This window comes from Columba livia, chromosome 8, assembly GCF_036013475.1.
Source record: "Columba livia isolate bColLiv1 breed racing homer chromosome 8, bColLiv1.pat.W.v2, whole genome shotgun sequence".
NCBI lineage: Eukaryota > Metazoa > Chordata > Aves > Columbiformes > Columbidae > Columba > Columba livia.
Genome location: NC_088609.1, coordinates 14729215 through 14755015, shown reverse-complemented (window position 1 = coordinate 14755015; position 25801 = coordinate 14729215). Strand labels below are relative to the sequence as shown.

Genomic DNA, 25801 nt, shown 5'->3' with positions numbered 1-25801 from the left:
CTTCCTGCTGTATCTTTCTCTGCTTACACTTTCAAAACCAGTCAAGTTTTCAATAAAGGGTACCACAATGCTGTGCTCAGAAGGCAGCAAGTCTGTGGAATACAAAGGCTAACGTTTGTGTTCCACCATCAGGAAGTATATCCACTGTAAGTATGATTTTGTGCAATAGCGATGTGATTGTATTTACCTTTGTAACATTTTTTCATGTCAGGACCCAGCCACATGTTGTCAGGACAGGCACATGTGTACTTGGGAGAATGGGGAGAGATCTGAGGTGCAGGAAGACACAAATACTCGCAGCCTCCGTTTGGCTGGGGGCTGAGCTCACAGGAATCTGGAGCTGTGGAAGGATGGAAGAAAAGAGATTTTTCTAATTATTATATTCTTGTTCTCAGCAAAAAACATCAGGTCCTCTAAAATGACTCTCTTTCACTCCCTACCACAACCGACAGGGCTGGTTAAACATCTTTACATTGGAGTGAAACCTCACACACTACTATAAAAACTGCCCAAATACCTATGTAATATATATATAATGAATGGCAAGCATCACAGTGACAGGACTAACTCACTGTTATCAAAGATGCTGATTAAAAAGCTATTAACAAATTGCAGGCTTTTCAATTAATGCTGCTCCTGAATTAATTATGCAAGAACTTCAAACATTAGGCAATGATTTCACATCATTACCTGTGCTTTCTCTCTCATCAAGAACCACCAGGAAGCATTTAATTCAGTAGCTCAAATAAACCCGATACAGGGCCAGTGTGCCCTGAGGACATGTCTTACCTTTGGGCTGCTTTAATTCATGAAATACCACGATGTCATGAGGATTATTGAGATTTTCTGCCAAAACAGAGATGTCCAAGCCACTCAGCCTGTTTGCGCTGAAGATCGCTTCATTCTCCAGGTCAGTCCAGAAGACTCTGTCCTGCAGGAAATGCACAGGATTTCTGACCTAATCCAACTCAAGCTGGATTAAACCCCAGCAGTCACAAAGTCAATGTGCTGTGCTCCTACCCGGGACACCTTCAGTTCATGCTACCTCTATCTACAGCTTTTTTCCTTTTTTGGGGGGGCACTGTCATTTCTAAGGTTCCAAAGCACAGCAATCCTACATGTTTATAAAGTGCTTAGTAATTCTGAGGAGCTATGAGACCAAGATGAGGGAGTAGAAATTTGGTTAAGTACAAAAGATGGGGTGGATTTTGAACAGAACCAAAAGGCCATACTAGAAACTTTTGGTATCTCCACTGCAGGTGGCTTCTCCCTTCCCTTGCTAATAGTTTTGGCCTTTGCATGGACAGTTGGCTCAATTCAAATCAAGGGAAACCCATCTTCCAGTTCTGTGGGAGGTGTTACACTGGGCACCACCTGCCCGTCACGGATGCACTGGTACTACATGAGGTAAAATCATAAGACAGTGCATTGCTCCTGATGAAGGGCTTTAGAAAACAGTTTTCCTGGATGAACCCACACCAGGTTAATCCATTTCTGCAGCAGCAAACACCCTCTCTGAGCTTTCTGTGCTATGCGCAAGGCAGAGCTTTTCATTTTGAGGAGCTTTGACACCTCTTGCAGTCTCCAGTCTGTTCTGCATCGGTTTTTGACTCTTACCTCAAACACGGCCAAGCCAAAAGGATGGCTCAGATCATCAGCAGAAGAGATCAGAACTTTTCTGTTGCTGCCATTGACATCAATGCAGGACAGTGAATGCAGTTTGGAGTCTACCCAGTAGAGACGCTGATTCAGCAAATCTGAAGTGAAACACGATGAAGCAAAATTACACACAGCTCCTGCAACTCTCTTTCTCTTGCCCAGCATCTTTTTCCTGCTGGCAGCATGACTAATCTCTTTATTATTGGGCTTTTTTTTTTAAACACTAGTTCTGATTTTGAATCAGTGCCCAGATATGCTGGGATAAGACCCTATAAATAAGATTGAAAAGGATGAACATTCTGGAGTGTGTGTGTGGGGAATGCCTGACTGACAGCTTTGTACCATGAGGTTCTTTTGTTACCAGGAGGAGCTGGCCAGCAGCAGCTTGGGCTTCCCAGAGTGACTCCATCAATGCCTGAGCAAGAAGCTTCATCGCTCTCAAGACTATTCAGTCCTCGGCCTCTTGCTGGAGAACAACCACTGTGATTCAAATGAAAGATCTCTCTGAAGGAGCTGTGTGATTCACACATGTTCAGGGAAGAAGAATCCTGGGTCCAGAAACCCTTCTTGTGCTGCAGTCTGGGGGGGCACTGGTGATGGGGACACTCCCACCACAACCAGCAGGGTTTTGGGGAGGGAAGGATTCCATGTTATGTAGAATGCTAAGCACTGAATTTCTCTTCCCAGAGCAAATTCACTCATTTTGGATGACATTCACTAAACAGAATGCAAGTGGGTGAGTGCCAACACAAAACAAGTTCTGTAATTAAACCAGTCATTAATTAATTTCTTAATTACTAAAGGATAACATTATTTGCTCACAGCAGTAGCACTTCAACACTACGCAATGGTAGCAGCATTTTCTCCTACATCCTTGTCACGGCCAAAATTTTCACATATAAAACCAAGCAGAGAACGTCACATCTGCACAGCGTCAAACACCTGCAGCTGTAACTCCAGAGGAGGCTGTTCCCTGCTGCCCCAGGAGGGCAGGAATCCTCCTTTCCATGCCTGCAACTTGGAGGGGCAGCAAGAACGACTGCAGGATGCAGGACATGGGCCAAGATGGGTTCCCTCTCGCTACTCCCGCCAGGAGCGGCTGGGCAGGCGTGTGGATGGGGAACGGGCTCTGCAGGCTGTGTCTCTGATGCACCGTGCACTGATCAGTCCAATGAAGTATCCTGATGCTGCTTCTGAGACAGGTCCAGGTCCAGAGACACCAGCAATGAGGACTCTGATGCTTCCTGGACTTCCAAAGGGTTGTTGCAGCTCTGCATCCTCCCCTAAAACTTCCCATTGCCTTAAGACACACCTAAAAGCAACTCGGATCTTCTGCAGTATGAGATTCTGACTCTGGAAAGACTTATTGTCTACACTTGCTACTGAAAAAACATTGCTCATGTTGGTGAGCAGTAAGTGACAGAGTATTTGCAGGATTTGTGTGCAGGTGCCTTTGCGCATTTACAATTTTGTTTTCTTCTTTAACAATAAAAATCAATTTATGCCAGCCACATGGATGCTGTAGCTCTAACCTGGGCACTTACCAAGTGTGATGCCATTTGGCCACTCAATGTTGTCAGTCACCAGCACCTGCCGTCCCATGCCGTTCAGGCCAGCTTTCTCAATCTTAGCTTTGTCTCCCCAGTCAGACCAGTACATGAACCTGAAAGAGATGCAAGGAAACAGTAAATTGGAGTCTAGTGGGAGAAATCTGCACTACTAGTCAGAGTAGGAGGTGCCCTGTTCTCTGATTATAGCCTCTCAGGCACTTCAGGTTACTCTGCCACAAAACTTGCACCAGAATGCAAAATCTCACCTTAGTAACCCTATGCAAACTATGTCCTGGTGTGTCTGCTAGGTATGGGGATGTCACTTCTCCAAGCAGCCCATACTCACGTCAGACAGACTACTTCATTTCCCAGCACAACCTGTGTGCCTGGACCAGCTCAGACCCACTCAACACATGACCCGACTGTTCCTTTCAGAACTTTCTTTAACACAGTGGCCTTGCAAAGAGGTAGCTGAACCACCTCAGCAGTCCCAGTTAAGTTCAATGGATCCATCTTAAAGGGCATCTGAAGTCTTCATGACATGGGAACCACCCACAAGTTTGTAGGAGAGGCAGAAAGAAGACCGGAACATCTTTGTACACGAACGGAGTGTCTGTGGGCTTTACACCTACCTCCGCGTGGGATCGACAGCAATGGCTCTTGGCTCACTGAGGTCTCTGTTGAAAAGTGTCCTCCTCCTGCTTCCATCTGCCGTGGCCACTGAGATGGTCTTGTTTCCGGAATCTGTCCAGTAGATGTTTTTATGAACCCAGTCTATTGCCAGACCTTCAGGAGAGTTCAGCTGGCTGTCTATCAAAATCACCTGCTCGGCTGTGTCACTCGCTTTGTCAATGTAGGCACTGCAAAGACAGGACTGTCACTGGACTGACAGGCGGCACAGAGCGGGCCGTGCACACACGCATGGGGTTGGACCTCGGGCAGCTGAGTGCTGAGCAGCACCACTGCAACCTTCCAGAAAGAAAGTGCACATGTGGCAGCATGACTGACACAGAAACCCTTACGGCTGCACACTGCAGCCTGCTGCTTTCTCCTGCAACCTGTTCGTATTTCCCTATATCTGCACGACAGGTGTTTCTGGAACAGGGAACTGTCATTTTATTTTCTACCTACTTCCTCCTGTAACTGCCCAGTTCGGCAAAACATTTTATGTCAGGCATGCTAACTGCAACAGCATCAATTAATGGGATTTATGGACATTAGAAATATAATCTCCAGTGCTCTACTGAACAGAGTTGAACTCAGCATGCAAATAAATGTGCTTAAATGTATTGCAGAATTAGGACCTGTGTAACTAATTATGATTCATCAAAGGAATTCATGGAGCTGTACTAATTTGGCAAGTGATCTCATTAGATACAAAGAAAATGGTCACTAAATACCAGTGGCAGCCTCAAAATCTTTCAAAACGCTTACGTAAGGCAGCAAATGCCACATGAATGTTTCATAAATAACTCAATGTTGCTCCTACAAGCACACAGGCTGATTCTGCTCTGTTGCCCCAGCATCAATATCAGTCACGCTGAGTGAACTGAAACAGGAGTTATTCTGAGTTTAAATCAGAATTTCTAAGAGCTTAACCTGGCTCTTAAAATAACTTGGTACATCTTAAAGTTACAGAACAACAGAAAGTTTCTGCCCCCCGAATGTCTGAAACTGCAAGATGGTTCCCATTTCCCACTCACTGGCCATCCTGCCTTTGCTCATGGAATGGGAAGGTAACTCATACAGGAGCTGAGCTCTCGAGTATCAGATTAGAGACTTGGAAATGAATGTCTAAACCCAGGAATTCTGGACACTGGTTTATGGTCTGTGGCCCAGGCTGGAATGGCTATGCAGAGTCAGCCTGGATTAACAGGACACTACTGCATCTTCACTATAAGGGATGGGTTTGGTTTCTCTATGACCCAACACCAGACGAACAGTGTCACTGGGGTTCTGCAGAGCATGTGACAATATTCCCCAAACTCTGTTATTTCAGTCCGATGAGCACCACATATTCTAACTACACAACTCCAGGTCAGTTAATTCCTCCCCAGTGAAACAGCCGTGTTCAATACTTCCCATCACCACTGCGGTGAGCTGCTGTGCTGTACCCTCAGTGTGACCTGCTGCACTGGTGGCGAAGACGAGAGAGGCTCTTGTGGCTTTCAGAATGGGAGGGCTGAAATACAGGTGACATTTCAATCCTCCCAAATAACTAAATACTGTAAAATATCTTCTGACACCCGAACAGGGACATCACCTCAATAGGAGAGGATGTGGAAAGGTAAGTGAGGTGAACATTAAGAAAGATGGGATCTCTTGCCAGCAATTACCTGCTGTACCATTGTTTTCCCCTTGCGATAGCCTCTCACAACTATAGACTTCTTTTCCCCAGAGGACTCCTGCAGGTGGAGTCCCATTCTCTGCTGGAGGGACCCGGTAGCCTTTTGTTCAGAAGTGTTTGATATTAGTGATAGTAGCAGTATCTTAAACAGGAACATTAATTGTAAGAAGTTATAATTGCACAGCTTGCTCTACTACTACTTGCGTGCTGAACACTCAGCACAGCCTGGACAAGTTTCCCTGCCAAGGGCATGGGAGCCACCACAGCCTGCAGAAACCCCAGCTCGGCTCCCATGCACTGAAACCAATCAACCTTTGCCTGATCGTTAGCTAAAATCCAGAACAAATCACTGTAGAAGCTGCAATAGAGTGCAATAGCTATGCAAATCAGAATATACATGGGGGATTTTCAGTGCATAAATTAAATGCATCTTTGAATAGGCACACTCACAAGCCCCGGTACATAATATTGTGATGGATGCCATAAAAAGAGCTGAAGGAGGAAGGAGAATGAGAATTACAGAATGTGCATTGTGGTCAAATGCTCTGAATTTAAATCCAGTCTACCAGAGGCTACTGTGGACAGCTAGTATCTGCATTGCTACCTCCTTGCTCCCACCATTTGCATCCTTTGTGCTTCAGATGCCAAGTTCTTTGTGGTTTCATGTACAGCAAGCACACAGCACAGCAGCAGTCTCATGCAGCATCGCTTAGCAATATTATGATTCTGTAAGGAAGAGTCTGTGTAAGTGCACAAATGCAGCAGGATCTGCTACTGATGAAAAGCCTTCCTCTATGATCACACTAGATAACTGCACAAACCCCTGATTTCTTTATCATTTCCTAAAAAAAGCTTATAAAGTCTGGGCCACAACAGCTAATCCGGTAAGGGAAGAAAAGCCCTCAGGTTCATCATACCCTCCATTGTTCTCTGCAGACTGTCCCTAAGGGGCACAGATTGAACTGTAGCTTTGGAGAGGTATAAAAACACACATTGTCTTGTGCTCCTTACCTGTAGATTTTTCGGTAGAACAAATCACACCAATATATTCTGTTTGTTGCAACCTCCACGTCCAGTGCCACAACATTCTTCAGCATGGGAATGATGCGAGAGTAGTCCCTTTTTACCAGGTCTATCTTACGGACCTCATGGCGATTGGTGAAGATCAGGTAGGGACTCTTGCCTACCACAGAAAAGAAGCGCATTTGTCATTTTAGCCGCTAACCCAAGAGCTGGATTCAGCTTTCATTTCTCAAACAACAACAGAACTACCAGTCACTGATATTTCTGCTTTGTAGGGAAGCTTTACACCACACAAGAAGCAAGTGTAAATGGCTTCCAGAGGCAGAGCTATCAGATGGACATGGAGGACCACACTACCTCTGTGGCAGCACAGCAGGACACTGTGCACACCATATAGAACCTGGGAAGAAAGAGACTACATGGGTGTGCAGGATAACACTAGAGAAGCAATTCTGTATTGCAGGTAACTCACCCTTCTCCAAGAGACCCACTATTTCCATTAAAGAAACCCGCAGCATGGCTAATGCTGAGTCTTGCACAGTTCAACTTCCTGTCCCTCTAACATTCATTTTTGCAATAGCGTTGAGCAAACTGCTGCTGTTCATGTTGGTATCTGCCTAAGAGGCTGGGAGAGTGGAGAGGTGGCTAAACTGCCGTGCTTTACCCGGGATGTTTTCTTCCTTTAATACTACTACCACTGAATGTTTTTAATAACACCAGTCAAGAGACTTTCTTTTCTAGTTTCAACTTCAAACAGCCAACTAGTGACTGTAATCTTGCTCTGTACAGTTAAAATATTCTGATCTGCATGATCAGTAGTTCTTGCCTAGAGATGCATCTGCTGTTGCTGCAGCAGTTCTGTGCTACTTGAAATGAAACGTCTTCCCTTGCTTGCTTTGCTAGTTTCCTTTTGTTTCTGTTCCCCTAGCCTCAAGCTCTGCAAGCATGTTTTCTTATCAGAGTTGTGATGTTGAGCAAGCAGAGTTTAAGTGCCTGTGGCGTTGTCTTACCTACAGCTTTGCAGTTCTTGGACAGGGTGTCCATCTCATATCCCTCGTAGCACTCGCATTTGTAGTCCCCCTTGTAATTAATGCAGATCTGGCTACAAGCGTCTGGATTCTCACATTCATCTATGTCTGAAAGGAGTGTTTGAAACCCATCAATAACTTGAAATCAAACCATCTGTGATGGAGCAATGCTGAAGTGAATATAATCACATCTCTGTATGGTGAAACACAAGGGACTGCTGTTTGCATGTAAATTACCTCCGCACGTTTTTTTATCCAGAAGCTTGTATCCGGGCAGGCATTCGCATTCATAACCGATCTTCAAGTCTTTGCATATGTGTGAGCAACCACCGTTGTTCATAGAGCATTCGTTAATACCTGGAAGGGATATACAGATTATCTATGACAAAGAAGGGATTTTAGTTGTGAGACCGAATAAAATTAAGAGAGGTCCTCAGAAATTTTCCCATATCTATCAGCTTTTGGTAGCCAGGAGCTGGCCCCACAGAGCATATGAGTGACTTCACAGATAGAAGCCACCACCACATCACTTTCTTGCTCTTTGTTATTCCAAACCAATGCGGCAGGATCATTTGGACTGAAAGCTAGTGGCTAAATGAACAGGGAGCCCTGGAGATACAGCGTACACGAATCTCTGCATCTCATCCCATCGGAGAGCTGCTGCTTTGAGCATGTTCTGCCACATCTGAGAAACTTCCAAGGGACCTTAGGGCTCTCTCTAGGAGACTCCTTCTTCCCCATGCGCTGCTTCATGTTGACTTTTCTGAACAGTCTCTCTGAGCTTTAATAATTCATGCTAGGGGAGTCTCATCTCCCAGGGGCTAGCTATTTTGAAATACTGTACTATTTTCCCATCCAGCTCCAAGCAATGATCTATGTGAAAATTCCAGAAAACACCAAAGTACAGTCTGGCAGAGATATTCCATTAGCACTGGGATAGAGTCCTCCCACACGACACTGCTGGCAGCCTGCAGCAGCCCAAGTGTGCCGTTTGTGAAGCAAGAGCCCCCATCCTCTCCCGGGTCCCTGTCTAATCCAAGGCCACCTCTCTGATCCTGCTTTCAAGTGCTGAAATGAAAAACAGACTAAATGGATCCTTGTAGCTAGAACTGAATGAGAGGTTGAGGAAAGCTGGTTTCCTGTCAGAAATAACATTTCTTGTTGTAATTAACCTACACAAGGTGAAGAGAAAGTCCTCTCCCTAAGTAAGACTGCTGAATAGAAGCTGTGGGATTTCAGGGATAGTGAGCTCTCTAGAGCAAACAAAACCGATTTGCTTCAATCTATAATGCATTTTAAAGGAAAATTTTTCATTTATTTTTTACTCCTTGCTTCCTCGCACACTGCAGGTGAACAGTACAGCAGAGTCACTAAACCAGTGGTCTTGGAAGAAAATGAAAACAACCACAAGCCAATTAAGTCAGTAGGACCATGCCAGAAGGAAACCCATCTCAGCTCTGGGATGCTTTCACCTTTCTGTCAGAGACACACACATACAGGTATCAATACATTACTAACAGAGCAAGTTCACTAGGCTCCAAGAAGGTGTTCACAGAGTCACACTGTGTGTTGTCACTGTTCAATTATGTTTAAGGGCTACCGCCCATTCCTACACTTGCCTAGGTGTCTAGGAAATTGGGTCATAAACATGTACAACTGCTCTCTGCAAAAGACTGCAAAGGCTGTTTTGACTAACAAGCAAACCCTCGCTCAGATGATTCCCATGGTTTCAGAGGTGCTTTGTGGAATGGATTTAGAGACCGCAAGTGCTGATTCACTTGCTGCATTTCTCAATGGGAGCGGAGGAGGAGCCAGGCAGCAACATCGGCCTGTTCTCTTTGTGCTGGGCAGCTGCTGCCCATTAGCCAAACTTCAGCAGTACCCTCACTGCCTGCCTAAAACATGACAGGTGATGTTCTGTCTTCTGCTCTGCTTTTTTGGGGAATCTCAGAGGGCACAGCAGTGTCTAACACACAGCCAGACAGGCACACCATGATGAGGAGCATGTCCTACGTGTCATGTGTGGTTTACTTGTGTGTGGGTGTTACATTCACAACAATCCATATCATTCTGCACTCTTAAAGTGTCCTTTGGGGGCTATTCTCTGTTTAGTTTCCTAACTCAAATTACGTTTCGCTGTCAGCCTGGCACTGCACCAAGTCAGCCATGGAACCACGGTAAAGCTGAGGACGAGGCCCAGCTGTGCCCAGTCTCCTAAGATGAACTGGGCTGCCAGCTTTATTGGGAGACCTTCACAGACAGGCAAGTTGCAACACCCACTCAGAAAGACAGGGAGATGTGGATTAGCATGGAAGAAAGCAAGGGCATACTGAAAGCACAAGGTAAGAGTGTCTTCACGAGGCATGCACACACACACTTCTTGTCTGACACAGAGGAGAGACTGACAGTTCTTCCTAAACATGAGTTATTTAAGTGGCGGGCACTGAGCTCCATGCTACTGGTGTTCCATGTCCTGGAAGAGATGCCTGTCTGAGACTTTTCTGCACTGTGGAGAAAACCAAATGTGTTTGAGCAATGCTCCAGACTGGGGCTAGTGCCCATAATGCCTGGTGGGAAAAGAGAGAAGGGCTGCCCTGGGGAGAGCTGCACAGCTCCCTGGACCAGGCTTTCTGTTCTGCTGACTCTGACAGGCCTGATGCAGACCTGGCTCTTGCGGCTTGTGCATTCTCACCAGCGCAGAGCTGGTAGGACGCTGCAGAGAGCAACCTGCTGTCATTTCTAAGGGAAGCAACGACAACATGTAAAACCCTGAAATGGGTAAAGTAATCTCTCAGTGATTGCTGCCACTCTATGTGTTTTCACCTTCAAAGCACGTTCCCAGTGCTAAATTTTTATGATGTTATCATCACTTTAAGATTCAAACATAATTTAGGCAATGAGGCTAAATAAACTCGTCTGTGCTGTGGAGGACACCGGTATCTGGGGAGAGGGCAAATTCCTGGTTCCTAGTCCCATGCTCAATTCATACATCCCTCCAAGAATAAAAGCTGAGCTGAGAAGGGCACAGTTCAAACTTACAGATGATCAGACAAGGCTACTAATTATATTCATATGCAGAGTGATGAGAGAATAAAGGCAAGGAAAGAGAAGCAGAGTGAGAAATAGCATTAGCAGCTACATGTGGTTACACTCAAAGCTGTGAGCACCAGATGGAGGAGAGGGGAAACAGTTACAACAGGAGCAACACGTAGAAGGCAAGTACTGTACCACATTCTTTCAGAGGCTCGTCAGACCAGTCCCTGCAGTCTCTATGTGAATCGCACACTTTGCCTCCGTCAATGCACTCTCCACTCTTACACTGAAACTTGCTGGGACTTTCACATGCTGACTCTGTCATGTCGGGCAAGAGAGGAAAGCAACTAAGTTAGACGAGGCTCATGACAACAAAAAGCCTGACATAAAGCTTCACGAGAGTGTCATTAGCAGAAATGGGATGGGATGGGATTAAGCAAATGAACATTAAGCCTGAGTATCATGCAAGGAACTTTCCAAGTCATGCAGTCTACCTGGCCAGTACAATCATCTCTCCCAAGCAACCCCACTGCTGGAACAGCTTGAAACTCCACACAGAAGCAGCCTGCCATGGCCTGGAGAAGCAGAACAGGCCTCTGCCCTTTCCAGCTCTCGCAGGCTTCTACCATGGAGCATGAGGAGTGCAAAGCTGACTGTACGCACCTTGGATGCAGCCTGCCTCGTCGCTGTTGTCAGGACAGTCGTGCACCTTGTCACACTGCTTTGCTCCATGGATACAGGTCCCATCACCACACTGGAATTCATCCGGCCGGCAGGTTACCAGAGCTTTAAGACAACACATTCAAGCATTAGCCACAAAGGACTTGAATCTTCTGTGCAGTCCCTTTTAGCCACATACCGCTGACACTGCTGGAGTTTCGCATCCTCTGTCAGCAAATGGCACAGAGCTCTGGCTGCTTCCACTAAAGCAACAGTGGCAGCAGCTGCCTCAGCCACCGTGCTCCCATGTCCTGTGGCATCCCAGATCACCCTCTATGTCCTTGGGAAAAGCACCCTAAAGCTCATATGAGCAGAATTAGTCAAAACAGAATTGGTGCAGGCAGTGAAGCTTCTCAGATGAGACAAGAAAGCATGCAGGCAGCAAACGATCAGCAGGGGAGCCCCTCTGCAGGCTTCAGTCTTATGTAGGAGGCCAGGCTGCTTTCCAACTAGGCATGCAGAGTTGCACTGGATAGGCAAAGGCAACTGCTTCCCAGCTCTCCTTCCTTCAGAAATATATATTCTCAGATATATTTCAAAACATGTCCATGCTAAGGGCATGGGCAAGAGACATGTATTGACTCTCTCTGCTAAAGCCAGTGTGGTCACAACAGGGAGAACACTAGCAACACAGACATGATCATTGGGTTACTAAATGCCCATGTTTTAACAGCCCACAGGAAGACAGAAGAGTTTCACTGCACTGTGGTTTGGTGTTTCTTGGGATTACTGGCCAAAAACATCTCCACAGTGTCAGGCCAGGTTTCAAGCCTGAAGCTCATTTGCCCAAGTCAAATTATTAAAGATACAGATCTGATGAACACCAAAGCTGGGGAAAAAGATAAGCCAGCTGCACTGCCCATACTAAAAGCAGTCATGTTTCCCTTGCCAAGGCCACAGTGAGTGAGAGGCCTCCCTAGCTGGGACCAGCCTTGTGCTGACAAAGGGTATAGGCACTGGGCTGCAGCCTGTATTCACTGGTGATACAGGCTTCTCATTCCTGGGAGACATTGCGTAGCTTACTGCTGAGGGGACCATCTTACAGATGTTTTCTTAAAATCCTATTAAGACAGCATGCCCTGGAGAGCTCTTGATTCTAGCCTTTCCATCTTGCTGATTGCATCCTAGTATCATACAACATAAAATCACTGCCTCTGAATAGCTAGAGGAGGTCAGCACTGATGTTACTACGTGGGAGATGAGAGCTATGTGGCAGACCTTCCCTGACAATTTGACAAAATGGTTCTAATATAAAAATTACTACTTTCAGATGACCCAGGAAGAGCCACAGACATGAAGTGAGTTAGTATCGATACCAAAAAGTATTAGCTGCACAAAGGCTCAGCATTACTGGTGACTGCATCCCACAGGATGTAGGATCCAGATTCATGACTGCTTCATTGGACTTAGCTCTAGTGCATCTTCAGCTGGCGAAGGGCACAAAAGACAGGAAAAGCCACAACTGCAGGGCTGGTGGGGGAAGGGGGAAATCTTGCCTTTAGCAATACGCAGTATTCACATGAGGAAAGTTTGGAAATAGCACTGCTCCTCTGAGAGGAAAGCCATGTGCACTATATTCATAAAAAGCAACAAAGTCAGAAAAAAATCCCAAGCAATAAACTTAGTTATGGGACCAGCTGTGTCGCCACATTTCAGCTAATAAACCCAGGCACAGAAATGGGAAACCTCAGTGGGACATCTGGGACCAAAACTAAGCATGCAGGAACTGCTGCTTCCAAAGGAGAAAAATGAAGGAGAGGAAGAAAGCAAGCTGTGGTCTGGGAGAATCACCGAGCACCGATCTGGAAGTGGCTCTGAGAGCTCCTGCAGGGAGGCATAGGTGCTCCTGCTTGAACTCTTCCTGCCACGTACAACCACCCGCCTGCAGAAGCCCTGACGATGGAGAGACCACCTTCCCCCCAGGAAATCTTGACCTCTTCCAGGCTAAACCGTTGCCATTGCAAACGTTCTGCTACTGTCTACCTGAAAAATCCCTTGCCGCAATTATTTCTTGTCTTCACCCCCAACATGGAAAACAGTTTACTTCACCTTTTCTGTAGGAACTTTCATATGTGGAGACAGGAAAGGATTGTCCTCCATTTCTGACTATAAGTATTAATGCCCACAAAAACGGTAACATGTCATTAAAGCCAATGGGGCTTTAATGTTTTCCTTGAGCAGAAACAGGTCTCCAGTTTATCAAATAAATCTGCTTTACGACAGCCACATATTTGGAAGGCAGCCGTGACAAAACCTACTAATTGTCCTCAATTGTAACCTTCACAGCTCTTCTAAAAAGCAGTTATAGCTAGATGCTAAGAACAGAAAGGTTTCTAATCCTAAAACAAATAGAAATGAAGGAGAATTTTGCAGGAACTGAAAAGACAATGTTGCACAAGCACCATAAGACTGAGGGAAAAATGACAGCACAGCCCTTAGCTTGGTTGCTACAGGGACTGCAAAACACAGGTGTGGGACTGTACAACATCATTGCACAAAGCTTTTGCTTCAAGAGAGAGAAGTTTGGAGACCTGGCTTGGTTTCCTGGCTCACTTCAAACTCCAGCAGAGCTGTGGAGCTTCAGACCTTTGAGAAATGGCCACTGACCCTCTTAAGAGACATTTAAAAAGAGCAGATACAGTAAGAACTCTTACTGATCACAAAGATAATTCAAATGCATATATCGCATTTCTGTTTTTTCAGTGTGCATTTTTCAGTAGGAAGAGAGAGAATGCTGTATTTATACCTGGCCTGGAGAGCATAAGTTTGAGGGGAGAGGGCTAGGAACTTTGTTATCCTGAAGCCGGGACACAAACCCGTCTCAGCAGCGCTGGCAGAGCCAACAGCAGGCTGCCGTCAGGGCCTTTCCCAAAGCAGAGCAATATCCCAAGGACAGGGAAGAGCTGTGCTGTTTATTTGCACAAGATGTTCAGAAAACTGCTGTGCTATTTTGGAGGGTTTAAATCAGTGAAATCTTAGCAGTTTTATAGCCAGCTCCCCTGTTCCGCAAATCAAATACGAAACAATTTACTGAAGCCCTGCTAAATTAACAGATGCGCTCAAACAGAAACACTTCCCATTTACAAATACTGGGCACAAAGCAGTATAGCTCGAATTCGACAGCAATATTCCAGATGCCAAGTCTGAGTCTATTTTCTTCTTGTTTCCCCTCCCACCCCGCCCCCCTTAAATGAACTTAATCTCAAGAAAACCCCAGCATTTGCAAAATGCATCAATCCCATTTTATAGATGGGGAGGCAGAGGCACAAAAGTGTGAGGTCAGGTCCCAAGCGATCTGTTTTCTGACTGACAGTTGTAGGCATTATTTATTTTCCCTCCTGGATGCCGTAATGTGAGTTGCAAAGGACCTTTTAAAATATAACCATTCCAGATTTGGAGACTAATTAACCTAATGTTCATTTTATAAATATATATACATATTTGAATATATATGCTAGGGAAAAAAAACCAACCACTCGGTGTTCTCACACAGCTTTCCTGAAATGACTCATTCCCTCCTTTTTATTTTCTGTCTTGCTGCCAAAACCCGTTCATCAGTTGTCACCCTTTATTTCTGCTTTATTTGCTTATCACCCCAAAATGATTATAACAAACAACTGGTGATAGCCTCATAACATTTTTCCTTTAAAGCATTAGCTCCCATCCCTCTATTTTATACAAGGCAAACCCCACACAATTCTCATTTGCAAGAGAAGACATAGTGCTGATATCTGCAGTGTTAATCAAGTCAAACCTAGTTGTACTTGTGCCACCCCTGTTGCTAAGGGGATGGAGCAGTGTCATGCACCTGTAACTCCCTGAGTGCCGTGCGATACTGATCTCAAAAGGAGAATTTCTGGAGAGGAAAAACAATAATAAAGGTCAATCCCTAAATGCTTCAGTCCAACAGATGAACAGTGATGCTGAGTTTCCAGAGCTCTCAAATGTCACTTTCCTACTGCAGGCATGTGCACCCGAGCAGCAGCTGCATTTAGGATGAGGAAGCAACATCATTTTTGACTCTGACCTAGTCAACCCATCAGCTACACGAGTGCTCAGTGCCACAAGTCCTCTCCTGGCTACTACCTTACACATTCCCCCCCCCCAGCAGTGTAAACAGCAGCAAGCTTACACACCTCTGTGACAATGGGGTGACTCCTAGTTTGCACAGGTTTAAAGGGCAAAACCAGGCACTCTGACGGAGCAGCACTGCAGTAGCTAAAACACGGGGCTTTGAATCCCACTGTCACCTGACCCACAGAACTGAAAGAAGCAGAAGCAGCTCACGTGCTTGTTTCTCCCGGGTAGATAATCTGCACATTGTGCTGTACTGAGACTTACTGGAAAAAATCCTCGGGGTGCTAAATCTCTGCTAGTCAGAGATATAATTGCCTGAAGTCACTTCTGCCACACTTCCTCCTTCCTCCACTGGTTGTCAGCACTGTGCTGTGCTGCAGCGGTGTCCAGCTGCGTCCTCTGCCCCAGGGAGGCTGCCCTTGGTGTATCTGGAGGTGCTACTTGGTGAAGCTGCTCTGTAGCAGAGGGATGCTGTCAGAGCCATGCTTCTTTTGGGCCTCACGCCTCTGCAGTTTGAGCTCAGCTGGATATTGCTGGTGCCTGTCAGATCAAGGAAAGAAGCTGGGGAACAGATGCTCCCTCTGCCTCAGCAAGGTACATGGGCACAGTCCCACTTCTCTCACCCAGCAGAGTGTCGAAGTAAACAGGGCATGTAAAAGACTTCAAAAAATTCCTTTCAAGTTGAACAACGGGGGTTGAAATTTTAGAGATATTTCATCTGAAAGTGCTACCTGTAAGCTGCTACCCTCTTCCATCACTTGGAAGCAGAAGGGAGCTCACCTTTCCCTCTCCTGAGTTGTCTAAGCTCAGCCATCCTGCCAGGTTTCCATCACTGCAGGGAAAGCAACCTGCGGGACAGAGAACCCCCTGTGCCAGACACTGGTTCTTCACCTGTATTTGAAATGTGGGTTTAGCCACAGCCTTCTGTTTCAGAGGGGACACAAGTACAGGATTGAGTATAGGAGGTCTCTGAATAAAAACAGCCACCAAACAACACGGGCTGCCCCAGGCAGTGCTGAACATCTCCACCAAACATGCTCCTGCCCGTCTTTCTTAAAGACACACTGAAAAGGATGCCAGGAGCCAACTTTGTCTCCTGGCTTCACTCTTTCTGCGATGCTTCAGACCCTGGGAGTACTGCCTGGGCACCTGCTGCCCAAGAGCTCTGTCAGCTCCTGTATCACCTTGGAGATGAAGAAAAAGACATCCTACCTAATCCATCCCTACTTGGAAGGAGGCTGACAGCGATGATATCCTTATACCTACAAGTCAACACTGCTCTCTTCCTAACAAAACATGTTTGGCTTCTCCTACTCTGCTCTCATCTCTCTTTTTTAAAAGAATCCTTGGCCCTATTAAAGGCACAGCAGCTCCAAGGTTACCTGTGGCTCATCCCCCTGCTCTCCTGCAGCGTAACCAGTGGTGTCCAGAACTTACCGAATCCTCCTCCTCTTGATAAACAAGCCACTGAATTTACATCTGTCTCTCTCTGCCTGGGAGAGATTCTGATCCTCTGTTCTTTGAAGGGCGTTCCCACACTGCTGCTCACCAGTCCAGACTCAGTGTTGTCATGGGTATGAAAAGAAAGTGCTGGCTGAAGTGGTAAATTTTTTTAGGTACCTTTGCAAAAATGTCTGGTTTCTGCAGCTGGTTAGTGCCTTTCTCCCCAGAGGTGGCCTAATGTCAGAGCTGCTAAGTATACACAGCTATGTAAATATTTTATTTCATTTCAATCTTACGATTATGAATATTTTAGCAAAACATTTTGCTCTTATTTTCTTGTCTTTCTCTCTCTCCCCCTCCTCAGATAAGTGACCAGCTTGAACAGTTTAGTGGCTAAAAATGGATGAAACATTCAAAATACCAAGCACACCAACACCACCATGTTAAATGCATAAAACCAGCTGAAAAGAAATCCATTATTTATTAGTTCTGTGCCTTTATCAAGCCAAGCTCAAAGCACATTTCAAACTGGATTCTTCAGAGGTGCTGCTCTTGGCTGCCTTGTTCAGTATACTCTAACTTCAGAGGCAGAAAATTCAGTATTTTTTTTCTGCTGATCATATATTCCCTTTAGCATTGCAGCTCCTAACCTCCAGGTTGTGACCCCACCATTCAGCCTGAGGGCTTTGAACATTTTTCCCATTTTCCATTCCTTGTCTTTCTAGTGAAACAGATCTCATCTGAGGCATGGTACCATCCAACAACTCTCGCACCTCCTCTCTGAATCCTATAAGGAAAAATCATAAGAGGAGTCTGGAATATACCTGACCCGGCTGGTTGGGCACCCAGCTGTGCCATTTGGGAAAAAAACGCTCTTTGTCAGGTGCACAGGTGCTGCATAGACATTGAAGACTTGCCTTAAAACACAGCCCACAGCAGCCTTCTGGCCCCTCTCCCCCCAAAAGGAGAGCCCTCAGCCCTGCCCTGCCCCTGCAGACACTCACGGCAATCATGCTCATCAGACTTGTCCTTGCAGTCTTCGTCCCCGTCACACTTCCAGTTCAGATGGATGCATTCACCATTGCCACACTGGAACTCATGAGCCGCGCAGGTGTTGAGGGCCTTGGCATCGTAGCCACATTTCTCTACGGACTCGTCTGACTGATCCTCACAGTCCGGCTGGTTATCGCAGACCCACAGCTCTGGGATGCACACGCTGTTGTTGCACTGGAACTCATTGGGGTTGCAGGTCAGAGGAGAGCATTTTCTTTCATCGCTGCCATCCCCGCAGTCATTGTCACCGTCACACACGAAGATGATGGAGATGCACGACTTGTTACTGCACTGGAACTCATTGGGAGAACAAGCTTGGGAATAAAAACAAACAGGTGAGTTGTGAGGTCTCCAACCTCCCCATCCCCACCGTGCCAGCTTCAGGCATGACTGAGACAGGAGGGCATAAAAGCATTACCTTGGTTGTCCTAATCCAAAACATTTTTCCCAATGGTAAACTACATGGCAAGAAGCAGGTGGAGACACAGTGGTTTTCTCACTGCTGCACCAGAGTATGCAACCTCTATGGGCCATGGGCAGCCCTAAAGAAGAAGGGGCAGCAGGGCTGTGAAAACTGCAGGTAGGAAAAGCAGGGGGCCAGCTGCTGCTGGTGTTGGGGCAAGAGCAGCCAGGCAAGGCCCAGTGCACGGGGCAACGGCACGGAAAGAGCGGGGAGACCGCAGTGCGCGCTGGAGGTGCTGGCACACGCTGGGGACTCGCACGGCGCTTCGCTTTGCTCCGTGCTGACATTACCAGCTTTCCTGACTTTCACAAGCACAGAATCAGGTTTCAGGATTTCACAGTGTGCCTGGTTTTGGACATATTAAGTGGGATGTGTAGGGTAAATATTTAGTGAGACAAGCATCAATTTAGCTGCAATCTGCCAGTAAGGCCCTTTACAACACACTGAATGCCTTCCCTGGAAATCACAACTCAACATTAACATACAAATGAGGCGTTTATCAGATTGGAAGCTGAGTGGAGTACTCTCCTCTGCAAGCCTAATGGACAGCTGAACCAGAGAAGCCTGCTCAAATGAAGCTTTCAGGTACTCCAACAATATGCAGTTCATGGTCCCTTGATTTCATCAAGGTGTGGGGGAACCAAAGCCCAGGAAGAAATTCTCCATAACCACTTTTTAAGTAGTTACTTAAAAAAGAATCCTGCTTCTGCAGTTTCAGTTATCTACAGGAAACTGAAGGCTTTAATAAATTACAAGTACAATAAATATATACGAATAAATTACTTTTTTTTTTTTTTCCATTGCCCCTGGGAGTCTTTTTGTCTTCAGAAGCAGAAATATTTACTGTCAGATCTGCAGAGCTGCTATGACAAACCACACAGTTCAAAGGGAAAACAGCAGAATTTCTGTAAAGGAGTTGTCATATCCCAGCTTTCAGCCAACCAGGAACACAGTGGTATTCTACCAAAATATGATGTCTGTTTTATACCTGGGAATGAAACCCTAGTTACCTAGCAGTTAAGAATATGTTCACTTGTACATGGATACTTATTAACATTCTAGCTTGCAAACTTTCTGGGCTCTATCTGTTAACCTAAGCAGCCTGTAGTTTTACATCAGTGTGACAATATACACACTCCTCCCCTGCCCTGGGCCTGTGCTGTTTCCCAGATGTTACTCTGTCTACCAGAGTAACAATCTGCCAAATTAGAAGAGAGGTTTGCCTTTCTTGGTACAATACTACCATGGACTGGCTACAACCCAAGCTCCCTCCAACAGGGATAAATGTCAATGAGAAATCTCAGGTGCACACTCCTCTGTGCCCAACTTGACATCAACAATTAAATGCAACAGAGTGTGGCCATTGAAGGAGCACCTAGTGTTAGACAGCAAAGTATAGTCTGGTCCAGGTGGGTTACTCAGGCTCCCTCTGTACTAGGTAGAGTATTTTGGAATGAGAGAGATGCTCTCAGCAGGCAACTCCTGCCACCTGCCTTGGGATAAGAACTGTCCCTTGGAGAGGCTAATGTTTCTGCTCTCCAAAGAGAGGGAACTGAGATCAGACAACTAATATTAGGTGGTGAATACCTTTCATAAGGACCTGAAATACAAGAAGTCTGGTGGAGAAGCATCTAAAAAACCCCACTTTTGCACGGCAGAATTGAGACCATTTAGATGTTCTGGTTTTTACAGAAATTCTGCTATTTTTTCTGCATTGAGCATAATTTTCTAACCTTATCCTAATAACTAGAAATAATCTATTAACCCTACTGATAAGTACACAGCTGTATAACCTCACACTTTCTTCAGATGATGCACAATATGGAACTGCCAAGTAGGGAACAGTTGTAATCTTACCAATCTATTTTAAAAAGTAAGTGAGAAACAGGAATATTTCTAGGGCTATGTACATTTTCTGTAACAGATCAAGGCTGAGACGAAATTGCTTTTCTGGCATTATTTTGATGAAACTCAGAAACAGATCAGTGAGCAAAATTTTGCATAGTCCTTTGATGCCTAATTTTTGGGCAAGGTTGTAATGAAATGCACACTCCAAATGTGCATTAATTTCCTTTCCCCCAACTGTAATGAGCCCATCGTTTTCTCCCTTGTTGTTTCCCTGGTCCCACCTCCACCCCTCCTTCTGTCTGTAGGCATTCCTTTTCAGAAATCTGCTGCATTGGCAAATTAGCGACTGACAAACATATGTGTGGGATCCAGACAATGTAAGTTTGCGAAAAGCTCCTCCTCTGCACCTACTAATCCCAGTACAGATATAAAATTACTGATAATCGCAGCCAGAAAATAGAAGCAGTTCAGCTTTTGTAACCTCTCACGAGGACTTTCTCAGTGAAGCTTGTGAATTACTAGCTAGAAAAATCGCGTGGTCATGATTATTTTATTTCTTTTTAAAAATTAAATTTAGTGTGATGACAGCACTAGAGAATACAAGTTCCCCCTCTGCTGAACACGCACAGCAGTCTGGCTATTGCTAACTCCCCCTTCCCACCACCGCAGCCCTCAGGTGGGATCAATTTGCAACTCACTCGAGCAGCTAAAGCCAGGGGCGGCGGCACCGACACCGATGGGACATCACTGTCACTGGGACGAGCAGCTCTTTGCGCTCAGGTCTTCCTGCAAGCAATTACAGTAGCCATACGCTGCTGGGGCAACCAGTAAGACTGATGGGCAGCTACCACTGGGCCATGACAAGGAGGCCACTGGACAACCACCACAGCTGTCAGGGGCCACTGCAGTGCGTGCACTGGCAGCCAGTGGCAGTGCCAAACAGTGGTCCCTCACTACAGAAGGCTGCTCAAAGCACCGCCTGGTGAACTCAAGAAATAAAAATGCCCTTTTCTTCATTTACAGACCTAATGACCATCTTTAGGCCAGCTCAAATGGGACAGTTCCTTCTGGGTCACACATGCTTACAGCAGAGGCTTCCATCTCCATGGGCAGCTGGCTGTCCTGATGGCCATGGGAAGGCAGATAACGTCCCAATTCCTCTCACCCTTCCATTATCCTCTCTAACAGCTAAAATCCGCGGGGCATGCCAGGATAAAGCAAAGTCTGCAGCTTCCAGCCACGCAGGGACTTGCTCTGGCACAGGCAGGCAAGAGAGGAGAAAAGCTGCTTACAATCCCCCTGTACCTAGGCAAGAGCCAGCAAAATCGTGCTCATCAGGATCCCTGCTGCACGGTTTGGTGCTGGTTTGAAGAATCTAATAAAAAGCAGCACAACAAATTATCTTTCGTAGCACCTGGAGAGATGAGGATGGAGAAGTAGAGTCCCAGGGACAGTTTACTTCACTTCTCCTTTCATAAATCTGTCAGCATACCTACGTACTCCCATCACTACAGCATTTTGCTGCCTTCAGAGCATTTCAGTACAAAATGTGTGAATAGCAATCAAATGATCACTGGGGTATTTCTTCTTTGACTTCAGCAATTTGTTTGCATTCTCTGATTTTGCTACCTGTCCTATTGTAAGCTTTTTTGTGCAAAACAAAGGAAACAAATATTAGCTTGTTTTCCCTAGTGCCAAAGAAATTAATAAAAGTTGTACTCTAAGGTGCAAAACCTACTTCAAATACAAAGTTGTCCCAGTAGAAATCCTGGAAATGCTTCTCAGGAAGAAGTGTTTAACCAACAGGCTTCAAAGTGGTAAACAAGAATAATTACAAAAAGCAGGTTTGCAGAGTACTGTAATCTGTTAGGGTTCTTCACAGTTTTAGGAAGCAAAATATCACATCTAAATGATACCGTACATGTGCTTTGGCCTACAGACAATATATACCAGAGGTGCTCTGCATTAATTTTTGCCTTGTACTATATGCCAAAACATAGAGCACAACTGTCAGCTTTTGCCTCATAGCTTCCAGCTGCAGTCTTGTCACATCTCTTGAGGAGAGCGGAGCAGAAGCAGACTGTGGATGGAGGAAGTTAAAAATAAAGGGGGGGGATATACTGCAGTTGCGGAGTTGGCGTTTCAGAACTGGCTGGTTCTCTTCTGCCTGAAGCCAGGATTTAACCAGAGGCTTTAGTGAGCAGTCTGGTGCAGCAGGGACAATCTTAATTTTTTGGTGCAGTGCCTGAGCTAAGATAATTCTACCACATGCTTTTTAAATGCTTATAGAGAAAAGTAGAACACTCTAAAGATACAGGGCAGTCTTTGAGAATCGTAATTCCAAAAAATATATATTTGTACATAACAACGTTTCTACAATGAACATGTCTACCAAGCATGGATCCTTAAATCTGGATAAAGCACAAAATATTAATGAAACAGGATATCCATCATTAATAGGAGTTGGGAATTATGTACAATGGACTGTAACTGCTGCCACTGATAATCTTTAATTAAAGATTTCCTAGCTTTCCTGTAAGAGTTGGATATTTAATTCATCTCTCTTCTCCAAAAAAACTCAGTTCCACTTGAAATTACATAAATGGCTTAAAGAATGCTAATTTGTGGTAAAATGTGTGGTGAAGTGGATAACAGCAATTATTGATGCTGAAGACAAGAAAAGAAGATGAATTATTACTCTGCATTTTTCTGAGACACTCCCCAAAGCAACTTAAAAAAAAGCATGGCTCAAAATTTCTTGTTTGTTTAAATCTGATAATGGATCATCTAAAGCAGGCAAAGGATGATCTGCACATACTAACATTTGCATTGGGGAGGGAGAGATCTGCCGAATTATCACCCCTTCAATGCTGCCAGGAGATGCTGGTGCACTTCAGAAATCACCTAAGCTGTGGGGTTTAGGATCTGATCTCCACGCGGCTGCAGGAGCGGAATGCCTGAGCTCCAGCTGCCCAGGTATTCTGCACCAAGTGCAAACCCAGCCACCACAGCCCACATACATTAATCCCTGAGCTGGACCATGGATAAGGAGGTCACAAAGTCCAGACAGGCTAAATTAAGATGGAACTCGCAGGCCAGTTACCACTGCTGTCATCATGTTGGTTTTATTTAACTAGTATTTATTATCAGGTTTAATGATATCTAAATGATTTGTTTTGTCTGCAGACAATTGGTGTGCTTACCAAATACCTGAATATTTCATACAGATCTTCAGTCAAATGCCAGTCTTTAAGGCATGAATTCATGCCTAGAAGGACAAGTTTCCCCACAGAAAGCTGCCCTCCAGGAAGGACAGCAAAGATCCACTTTAAGTTCCACTTAAATACGAGAAGAAGCTTCTTCTCAGTGAGGGTGACAGACACTGGAACAGGCTGCCCAGGGGGGTTGTGGAGTCTCCTTCTCTGGAGACATTCAAAACCCGCCTGGACATGTTCCTGTGTAACCTCACACAGGTGTTCCTGCTCCGGCAGGGGGATTGGACTTTGGATTGATCTTTCGAGGTCCCTTCCAATCCCTAACATCTGTGATTCTGTGACAGCAAAAGGGATGGAGGTAAATGAAGACGACCTTGAAGCACATTGCTCTGAAAAAATGACAGGCCTCCCATGGAGGGAATAATGCAGCTGAATTGCAGTCTCACTACTAACAGTGGTTGTTGCTATGGTGATTGATTCCGAAAAGCCCACATAGATGAAGACTGCAGAAGGAATAGTAATTCCTGATATTGTTCAAATCACTAATGTAGCTAAGGAGCCACCTCACGCACTTTTGCAAATTAGTATTTGCATGTGCTCACTGCCTTTGCCACACTGCTCCCCTCAAACAAAAATGAGTTATTTTTCCATTCTCTGCAGTAATATTTGCATAATATTAGTTAATTATAATGGAGCAACCAGATGCCAAAGACCCTGCTGACAAATAATAATTGGTTCAAAAGTGTATTTACTGATTTAGAATATATTTCCTGAGAATCACATATTCATTCAAAGTGGTTTAATTTTCTGAAAATCTAATTAATTATTACCCCACAATTTATGGAGAGAAGCAGCTTCTGTACAAAAGGTATGCACACTCTGAATTTCTTTTCTGTCTTTAATCTTAATTATGTGCAATAAGGTTGCTAACTCATACTTGCAGTCTCCTCAATTTTCTTCGTACCAGGAAAGTGTTATGAAGTTTATCGCAGGTGACTGAAAATGACCTCAAAATAAGAACAAGTGAGTGCAGTGTAGTGGGTTTAGAGGTAAAATAAAGCAGCTTAGGAGAAAAAAAAAAAGTCTGGTCAGAATGCCTAAAGTTGATACTGTGCTGCTTTTTGATAAAATCTAAGACAACCCATGGGGATCTCGTGGGGATAAAGACATCATTATTAGTCTTTTATATCCTGATAGGAATATAATCAGCTGAATCAGATTGGAGACGTTTGGTACTAGCCAGAATTTAAATAGAAAAAAAGTATGCTGGGATGTGTTCAGTGGGTTTCTTTTCTGACTGAAAATTGGAACCTGTATGGGACAAGCTCAGTCCTATTTCCTTCAACATGACTTGCTTATTAAAATGGCAATTGTACAAATTATACCAATTTGGCAAATCCCTTAGAAACATCTGATAACATCCATAAAACTAACAGCTGCTCTAACATTAACACACAAGATTCTGTATTTCTGAGGAATATACAAACATTACTGAGGAGGGCCTTGGTCCTGTGACAGCATACACAAACCCCACATTACTGTGTACACAGACCTCTCGGATCCAGTGGGACTCCCTGAGGTTATGAGGATTGCCTGCACAGAACTTTCAGCATGACCAGGAGCTAATTTGGCCATTGCAGAGTTTAAAGCACAGACACTTTGCTAGGAAAAGCCTGTTCCATATATGTCACCTTCCATCACTTTCTGGTTTCTTACGTCCAGCTCAGGAGAGAGACTTCATCAGAATCTTAAAAGCTACAGGGATGGCCCCAGTTTAACCAGCTGGAAAGCTCAACCATTGCACCAGTATCAATCAGGTCTTTTACACTGCCATAACTAAGAAGGGAATCCTGGAGTTTTGTAACAACCTACAATAGTTTATTGAACACAGGTAAGGGACAAGGGAGCAGGAAGTCACACTACAAAGCTACATGCACTGCTAATACTTGTGCAGCTACTCTTACATCATGAAAACTGCACACAGCTCAAATGCACTCATAGGAAGAAAAAAATCTTAGAATTAAGTAGAATTCTATGTTGATGGAATCACTGCACAGGCCCATCTGTGAAAAACAGAGCAAAGAAAACCCACACTGGCCACCCTTAGGATATGTTTCTGAACCAATGGGCAGAGGTAAGGCAGAGAGAAAAGCCGGGCTGCGGCGTGATAATCTCACAGCTACAGCAGCCGAGGGCTCTCGGGTTTTAGCTCAGTTGAGTTACGAGGGACAAAGCAGTGCTCACACTGCAAACAATGTGGTCACTGCCCCATAAAATTTCCACTTCCACTAATTTACTGTGCTTGATGGGAATTCTCTTTAAGAGGAGAGATTTCCTCTTAT

The 25801-nt window shown here is 45.1% G+C and overlaps 1 protein-coding gene across 2 annotated transcripts in view; it reads right to left on the bottom strand.

Moving 5' to 3' along the window:
• LRP8 (LDL receptor related protein 8) overlaps window positions 1–25801 on the bottom strand; it is a 178736-nt gene that overhangs the window by 6579 nt on the left and 146356 nt on the right. Inside the window, exons 5-15 of one of the 2 annotated variants that reach the window (XM_065072145.1) lie at window positions 17885–18247; window positions 11304–11426; window positions 10836–10958; window positions 7845–7964; window positions 7590–7715; window positions 6568–6739; window positions 3842–4069; window positions 3204–3322; window positions 1618–1757; window positions 790–931; window positions 188–340 (exon numbers count right to left, since the gene is read on the bottom strand). In XM_065072145.1, coding sequence (XP_064928217.1) covers window positions 188–340; window positions 790–931; window positions 1618–1757; window positions 3204–3322; window positions 3842–4069; window positions 6568–6739; window positions 7590–7715; window positions 7845–7964; window positions 10836–10958; window positions 11304–11426; window positions 17885–18247 — 1809 coding nt within the window. The remainder of the gene's footprint in view (window positions 1–187; window positions 341–789; window positions 932–1617; window positions 1758–3203; window positions 3323–3841; window positions 4070–6567; window positions 6740–7589; window positions 7716–7844; window positions 7965–10835; window positions 10959–11303; window positions 11427–17884; window positions 18248–25801) is intronic. The other variant, XM_065072146.1, reaches the window with a different exon arrangement.